This window comes from Eleutherodactylus coqui, chromosome 1 (genome assembly GCF_035609145.1).
Source record: "Eleutherodactylus coqui strain aEleCoq1 chromosome 1, aEleCoq1.hap1, whole genome shotgun sequence".
In the NCBI taxonomy this organism is placed as follows: Eukaryota; Metazoa; Chordata; class Amphibia; order Anura; family Eleutherodactylidae; genus Eleutherodactylus; species Eleutherodactylus coqui.
This window is the reverse complement of record NC_089837.1, coordinates 124,831,184-124,839,760: the sequence shown is the minus strand read 5'-3', so window position 1 is coordinate 124,839,760 and position 8,577 is coordinate 124,831,184. Positions and strand designations below refer to the sequence as shown.

At 45.7% G+C, this 8,577-nt stretch overlaps 1 protein-coding gene across 1 annotated transcript; it reads left to right on the top strand.

The window, feature by feature from the left end:
* The first annotated feature begins 920 nt into the window (after nt 1-920).
* Nucleotides 921-7,924, top strand: LOC136610502 (tubulin alpha chain, testis-specific-like). The gene is made up of 5 exons (XM_066589735.1): nt 921-1,007; nt 4,296-4,518; nt 4,850-4,998; nt 5,939-6,619; nt 7,533-7,924. The coding sequence occupies exons 1-5, from the start codon at nt 1,005-1,007 to the stop codon at nt 7,824-7,826; spliced, it is 1,350 nt and encodes a 449-aa protein (XP_066445832.1). The 5' UTR covers nt 921-1,004; the 3' UTR covers nt 7,827-7,924.
* Nucleotides 7,925-8,577: the final 653 nt, after the last annotated feature.

Sequence of the window (8,577 nt, the reverse complement as noted above, 5' to 3'; positions counted from 1 at the left end):
ATCGCACATTGCGTGAAATAATATGCTCATGTGAACAGACCTTTGAAATCAATAGGTTTTTTTCATTCAGTTACGCACGCAAAAATTGCGTGCTTAATATGTGGTGGAAATTCACCTGTGTGAATGAGCCCTTACGCCAATTTAAATGGCCTCTGAATTTGAGGTGTAGATGCTACCGCTGATTTTTGCCTGTCATCGCATCTTTGTAGCGGCGCGATTCTGCTTTGTGACCCTTCTGGCTCATTCACACAGACATATACAGATTTAAGTTGCGTAATTACGATTTTTTTCACGCTAAGAAAGGTTACGTGAAAAATACACATAAGTGAATAAACCCATTGAAATCAATGCATATTCTACAGCTGTGTGAACGAGCCCTTCGGCCATTGCTGAGTGACAGATTGTCATTCATTGCTGAGGTGCTAATGCAAAACTGACAAACAAGATGGCAGTGGATCACTTGTCACTTTAGCCAAAATGGCCGCAGTCATAACTGGTTCTTCCCTATTGTTGATGTACTGTGTTTTTGTGGAAACAATCTTTATTGGAATGAAGTATGGTACTAGTAGTGCGGCGGATTCACGTCATTGACTAGGGGCATGGAGATGTGAGGCAGGAGGCCAGCAATCACTCGCCTCCATTCCCACATCACTGAGCCATTCACTACGGTCGGAAGGAAACTTCCCGCGCAGAGGCCCATGGCCAGCCAACCAATCACAGCTGTGCAAGCAGCATAGCAACCACTCACAGCCGATGTGCGGTACCAGTAGAAATCCGTTACTACACACTCGTGCAGTAACTGACTAGACTTGTTACCCCGCCCACTTTGTAATTTCATCCAATCAGCAAGGAAAGGCATGCTCGAGCGCACCTCGGAGGTTTTATAAACAGCGACAGGTAGCGGGAGAAGCGGCAGTTGCGGAGGAGAGACAGTGTGAGAGGAGTAGTTGTGAAGGAGCGGCAGTGACCCTGAAGCATCAATTGACAGATCTGTGGAGATTACAATGGTAAGACGAGGCTACCGACACCGGGATGGCGCCTAGCGGCCCCGCAACTCGGGGAGTGCAGTGTAGAGAGAGCGAGCGCGAGAAGTGCGCAGTAGCCATCACTTGCAGCGGAGCGCGGGGCCGTGCGATTGGAGTCGTAGGCGGGCTGTGATTGGCTGAACTGGCCGTGCAGAGACGGGCTGTGATTGGCTGGAGGCGCGTGGGCGTCTAGTACTGTTGCCACCTGACGTATGTTTTTTTAATAGTCATATTAACCCCTTAAGGACGGCTTTTTTGGGGGGAGGGGGAGGGTTAGGTTTTTCCTCCTCACTTTCATAAAATCCTCCATTTATCTGTCGGACAGCCTGTAGTTGTTGCTGGTTTTTGTGGGACGAGTTGCATAGTTGCATTTTTCAGTGATACCATATAATATGCTGAACCCTTAAAAGTGGAGTGAAATAGGAAGAAAAAACAGATTTCGCCATCTTTAGTTTTTTTTCTGGTGTCCGCGCTGTGGCAAACATGCATGATGACTTTATTCTGCGGGTCATAACGATTATGACGAGACCAAATTTATAGAGGTTTTTTTCTGTACTACTTTTAAAAAGTAAAACCTTTTTTCGAAAAATAAAATTTTTTGCCGCCATCATCTGACCGCCATGTGTTTTTTATTTTTCCGTTCACTTAGTTGTGCGAGGGCTCGTTTTTTTTGCGGGTCGTCCTGCAATTTCTTTTGGTACCATTTTAGAGAACACATTTTATCACTTAAAAAAACTTCCAGTTCTGGCGCTGTGTATTTTGTTTTCCGGACGACGTTCATGTGCGGGATAAATAGATCCGACTTCCACGGACGCAGCGAGACCAGATAGGCTTCTGGTTTCCATTTTTTTAATTATAAATGTGGGAAAAAATGTTTTTTGACCTTTTATTATCTTTAATTTTTTTCTAATCATTAATAAAACTTTTTAAAACTGATTCTTACACTTCGTAGCCCCCAGAGGGGACAAGAACCGGCGGTGGTTTGGTTGCACCTGCAGTATGATGTAATACCCCAGTCACCGCGGACGGCATTCAGTTCAATGTAGTGAGATCTGCAGCTGAATCCATACGACAACCACATGCAAAATACCGTGCGTTTCATCCATCGAGTGTGAAAGTAGCTGAACGTGTCGCACGCGGCGATTATCCATAGCAGCAAAACGGCTACATGTGAGCGCAGCGTTTGGTGCTTCGCCAGGGCGCCCCACCTTCAGCGTGACACACAAGGGGCCCTAACTTATACTGAGTGCCCCCCATTGCGCACAGCTACGCCCCGCTGTCACCTCGTTAGCCCATTTTTGGGGAATTTGGAAAAAAAATTCAGTGTTATTATTTATTTCGCTTTTAGCGCGATCGGCATAATAAGTATTCTCCGGGTCGGCGCGATTCGGGCGGTGCCAAGTTTATACATATTTCTCGTTTTGCTGATTTTGTGCACTAAAAGCACTTTTTTGTGTAAACATTTGTTTTTGTGCTTCCGCATTCCAAGAGCCGCGACGGTAAATTTTCCATTGGCGGAGCTCTAGGAGTCATTAATGCCGTTAGTGGGAACAGATAACATTTTAATCACTTTTGTTCTATAGGTGAGATTAACAAAATCTGCAATTCTGGTATGTTTTTTTTTTTTTACGGCGTTCACCGTGCGGTGAAATAATTATTTCCGGGTCACTACAAGGACATCAATAACACATTTATATCGTTCTTTTTTTCCATAGTTGACTACTTCTACACACTTATTTTAAAAAATATATGTATTTTTTTGTATTGTCGTATTCAAACACCCCTAACTTTTTTTTTTTTGCCAACAGCGCTGTTTGAGGTTTTAGTTTTTTTAGCAAGACGACTTGTACTCCTTATTGGTACCATTTGGTGATCTCTATGACTTTTTGATCACTTTCTATCCCTTTTGTGAGACAAGATATGCAAAATTGGCTGTTTTCACCATGTTTTTTCACAACGTGCACTGTACAGGTTAAATGTACCAACTTTTTTGCATGGGTCATTACAAGCGCATGATTTTTTTGTCTGTAAAAAGGGTTTTACTTTTTTAGATTTTTAATTCTATTTTTACATTTTGTTTTGTACCATTAAAGGGGTTGTCCCGCGGCAGCAAGTGGGGTTATACACTTCTGTATGGCCATATTAATGCACTTTGTAATATACATTGTGCATTAATTATGAGCCATACAGAAGTTATAAAAAGTTTTTTACTTACCTGCTCCGTTGCTAGCGTCCTCGTCTCCATGGTGCCGACTAATTTTCGCCCTCCGATGGCCAAATTAGCCGCGCTTGCGCAGTCCAGGTCTTCTCCTGTTCTCTATGGGGCTCCGTGTAGCTCCGCCCCGTCACGTGCCGATTCCAGCCAATCAGGAGGCTGGAATCGGCAATGGACCGCACAGAAGAGCTGCGGTCCACGGAGGCAGAGGATCCCGGCGGCCATCTTCACAGGTAAGTATAGAAGTCACCGGAGCGCGGGGATTAAGGTAAGCGCTCCGGTGAGCTTTCTGTACGTCCCTGCATCGGGGTTGTCTCGCGCCGAACGGGGGGGGGGTTGAAAAAAAAAAAAAACCCGTTTCGGCGCGGGACAACCCCTTTAAGGGATTTGAATAGCGTTACTCTTATTGTTCTTGTAATACACTGCTATACTTCAGTATAGCAGTACATTATACTGCCTATGAAGCTCTGCTGGAGGCTGAGCCTCATAGGCCACTATAGATGGCAGACTCTGAGTCCGTCTTCAAGCCACCAGCAATCCTGTGATTAGATTCCAGGGATCTGATGGGTCACAGAGGGAGCCTCCTTCCTCTGTCACATTGATCACAGCATGTAAAGGGTTAAACAGTGGGGCTCAGTGGTTTCTCCCTTCCCTGCTGTTAGAACAGATTCCGTCCCCCTCTCCCCCCCGTTCCAGTATTCTCTAAAAAGGCCATTAGTGACGTCAGTAAAAAACAAAAAAAAAACAGCGCATGGGCGGTCACTATGGGGTTAAAGGAGTCTTCCAGGATAAAGATATCAGAAGAAATACGATTAAGGTGATTTTTCCAGACAGCAGATAAAACTATGAAAGGAGAGCGCATTAGTTGCCTGTTGCGTGTCCTGTTCTCCCAGCAGTCACGTGCCATTCGTAAATGATGAACGACACATGACCAAACCCAGTGGGACATTCAACGGGTGAGCGATGGGCACAAATGTAAAAACTTCTCAAGAAAACCCTTTAACTTCAGTTTGTGGAGAGCCGCGCACATCTGACACATTTGGTTGTTCCTGCAGCGCGAGTGCATTTCAGTCCATGTCGGCCAGGCGGGGGTGCAAATTGGCAATGCCTGCTGGGAGCTCTACTGCCTGGAACATGGCATCCAGCCCGATGGACAGATGCCCAGTGATAAAACCATCGGTGGAGGCGACGACTCATTCAGCACCTTCTTCAGTGAGACAGGAGCAGGAAAGCATGTGCCCAGGGCTGTGTTTGTGGATCTGGAGCCCACAGTGGTTGGTAAGTAGTGCCACCTTCACTAGAGACAGAATTCATCAACACAAATGTTCTTGATGTGTAAAACAATGTACAAGTGAAGCCTCTTTGTGCGCTGGTGTACGCGGGCCAAGCCCGGGCCACTGCTGTGGGAACAGAGCTGTCCGCTTCCTGCAGAAATCGTCACTATGCATGAGTGCAGTGGCTCGGCAAACTGCTGATCGGCGGGGGTCCCAGATGGGCCATCAGTAGTTTAAAGCTGGACAATCCCTCTAACTACCATAGGAGTAGGTCATGTTACTAAGCATTAAGGCTTCTGGGGATAATTACATCTAACAGATGTGTTGCTGTCTAGATGAAGTGCGCACCGGCACCTACCGGCAGCTCTTCCACCCTGAACAGCTCATCACTGGTAAAGAAGATGCTGCCAACAATTATGCTCGGGGACACTACACCATCGGGAAGGAGATTGTGGATTTGGTCCTAGATCGTATACGCAAGCTGGTGAGTGCAAATAAAAACTACTGCTGAATACTCAAATGACAAGATGGAGCAATACTTCTGCAGCGCCCCCTATTGGAAGGTCGCATTCCTGTAAGCCACTGTCAGACTTTTAAACAAGCCTTATAACAATGACTGGGAATTGTAAGCCAAAGCCAGAAAACCATACACGGACTGCTGTTTCAGGGTGATTGCCCTCATCAGTGTGCAGGAGGTTTATGACTTGGCTAGTGAGAGCATGGATAGCCTTATAAGCCTCCTCTCACACCTCCAGGAGAAACTAGACCCTTCCTGACGCTGCATACTCCTCCAGCTTTGGAGCCTACTTTTGCAGTATTTTTGCTTAAAGAGACTGCCAGCATCTATTTGCAGCCTTCTCTGAGAGCCCCATGAGGTGGTGCCTGTCACACGGATGTCTGCATGGACCTTTGCAGGAGCTGCAGGCCACCCTCCAGCCAATGAGTGGCAGCTCTCTATGCACAGTAATAAGCAGAGAGCTGTCAATTATTGGTGGGTGGGCGGACCTAGCCTGGAGCTCATGAATATGTGGGACTATAAGTAGTCCTCTATGAATTTGCTGCTACTAATAAAGAGGGGGGCAAAAACATGGTGACTGTCTCTTTACCGTACCCACAGGGCTGCATTCATCCAATGCTGGAGTGTCCTGTTGGGTTGTAAACATCAGTATATGTTTTTGTGGCATGAATATGCAATATGTTTTTTTTAATCTTAGTCTGGGAGGATGTTAAAGCCGTTGTTCCATTTCTAGTTGTTTTGCTGCAAGCTGAGTCCTAATGTAATGAATAGAACTCAGCCTGCACTACCAAATCCGGCCACCGCACAATGTACAGAGCTGCAGCAAAACCACTAGAATTGGAACAGTGCAGATTCTCCAATGTTATGTGATAGTTTCCATATTCATATGTTGTGTTCTTTCCGGCAGGCTGATCAGTGCACCGGCCTACAAGGGTTCCTCATTTTCCACAGTTTTGGAGGAGGCACAGGCTCCGGATTCGCATCTCTTCTGATGGAGAGACTTTCTGTAGATTATGGCAAGAAGTCCAAGCTTGAGTTTGCAATTTATCCCGCACCCCAAGTTTCCACTGCAGTGGTGGAGCCCTACAACTCCATTTTAACTACTCACACAACTCTGGAGCATTCAGATTGTGCTTTCATGGTAGATAATGAAGCTATTTATGATATCTGCCGCCGCAACTTGGACATTGAACGTCCTTCATATACTAATTTAAACCGTCTCATTGGGCAAATCGTGTCCTCAATCACCGCTTCTCTGAGGTTTGATGGAGCTTTGAATGTTGATCTCACTGAATTTCAGACCAACCTCGTTCCGTATCCACGCATTCATTTCCCACTGGTCACTTACGCTCCTGTCATCTCCGCAGAGAAGGCCTACCACGAGCAGCTGTCTGTCGCTGAAATAACCAATGCATGCTTTGAGCCAGCAAACCAGATGGTGAAGTGTGACCCTCGCCACGGCAAATACATGGCGTGCTGCATGTTATACAGGGGAGACGTCGTCCCCAAGGACGTCAATGCTGCCATTGCAACCATCAAGACAAAACGTACCATCCAGTTCGTAGACTGGTGCCCCACAGGATTCAAGGTCAGTATTCATCCTACTGGTTCACTCACAAATTGTGGACTAAATAGTAAAGAGATTGTCTGATTGACACAACCATTTCCAGATCACTTCTTGACCTCATAGAAGCAGCCCCACAGTCTAGTGTGTTGGGGTGCAGAGTTACGCAGACCCCTGAGTCTGAGCTGCCATCAGTGGAAATGTGATTAAGGCTACATTTACACAGGCGAGAAACTTGACCCGATATCCCGCTTGCCAATGTGTTTTTCACTTGAAGCCACCTTGCATCTGTGAAATTCCGATCCTTCTGTGTTTGTTTTACACGCTTCAGAGACCACAAATGTTTCCTATTGCTTTCAATGCGAAATATCGCATGGCCTGAGACTGCCATGCAATGTCTTTTAAGGTTCCATTGAAATCAATGGGTGAGGCCAGAAGATTAAACATCCTGCGATTTTTATCATAAGCATCGCTGTGAGGGGAAAATAAATTGCTCATGTGAATGAGGCCATTCAAAAGAATGGAGCTCATATGTGTGCGTCTCGCAATGCACAAAACTCACGCAAGATTCAGGTGAATGTAGCCTAATTGTTACCTTTTCTACAGAAAACATGTGGATGGAGGGGAAAGAAAGATTAAAATATTGTGTTATATATACGAAACAACATTTGTGCCGTTAGCTGCTATTAGAGTCAGCTCTATGGGACTGGCGGAGAGAAGAGTGCAGTGCTTGGCTCTGTGCGGGGCGTCTCAGCCGTGGGCTCCCTCTGGATCAGATACTTACCTCTTTAATTGGTTCATCCTGCAGGCATACAGAAGCCTCCAATTTTATGAGAAAGGGGAGAATGTAAAAATAAAACAAACAGCAGCTCCGCCCCTTCCCGCAGCAGCCGAGAACTAGCTTAGTGCTGACTGTACCATTGCTTTGTTTCTACAGGTTGGAATCAACTACCAGCCTCCCACCGTGGTGCCCGGAGGGGATCTGGCCAAAGTGCAGCGTGCCGTATGCATGCTGAGCAACACTACCGCTATTGCAGAGGCCTGGGCCCGGCTGGACCACAAGTTTGATCTGATGTACGCTAAGCGTGCCTTTGTGCATTGGTACGTTGGAGAGGGGATGGAAGAAGGAGAGTTCTCAGAGGCCCGAGAAGATCTGGCAGCACTGGAGAAGGATTATGAAGAAGTGGGAATAGATACTGTGGAGGGGGAGGGAGAGGGAGAGGAGTACTGAGCCCCCCGCTACAGGATTGTTCAGTTATAACCCATTGGATGGAACTAAAGCCTTGTTTGTTCTCGTTAGGTTGCGTTATATGACCAGTAGAATAGAAGTTGTGTTAACTGTCATCTAAGAAATCTTTATTTACACTTAACATACAAAAGCACAGAAATCGTATTCAATGTTGAGCTAGTTTCTTTTCTTCGCTGTATTAGTATATGGATGCCAGCACCACTCCACCTCTGCTGTGCCCTTATTCTACAAGGTGCCCAGTTTAATCATATACACTGCAATAACAAAGAATTATAAGTTCCGAGTATGGATAGTTGATCTACATCCATCAGCAGCCAGAAATAAGGAGATAGATTGGCGATCTTTATGACACTGATGCCCCCTATCATTTCTTACGTTTTGAAGATCCCACCAGTCACTGAAGGGGCACAGCACTCAGCTAAGCACTTCTGCCCATTCCTTATTAAAATGACAAGTGCACATTTTGGGGGCTCACGAGTGCATATTTTCTGTGTGTATTGCATGCGTATTTTTTATGCGTGTAATAACGCAGTGTTGAGAACTCACTGATTTCCGTTGTGGTATTCAAACATGCGTGAGAAGGAAAAAAATCACAGCCTGTCCTATTTTGGTCTGCATTAACCATGCAGGTAAGATTCTAAGATTTAACTTTTAATAGTTTAATCCAAAATGAAAAGGCTACAAGACAAACAAACACAAATGAAGAAAATTAACTACTGTAAAAGAATGTGGT

Coding starts and splice junctions, on each gene's coding strand:
- LOC136610502 (XM_066589735.1), top strand. Junction 4,519..4,849: donor TCTGGAGCCCACAGTGGTTG/GTAAGTAGTGCC, acceptor GTTGCTGTCTAG/ATGAAGTGCGCACCGGCACC. Junction 4,999..5,938: donor TAGATCGTATACGCAAGCTG/GTGAGTGCAAAT, acceptor TCTTTCCGGCAG/GCTGATCAGTGCACCGGCCT.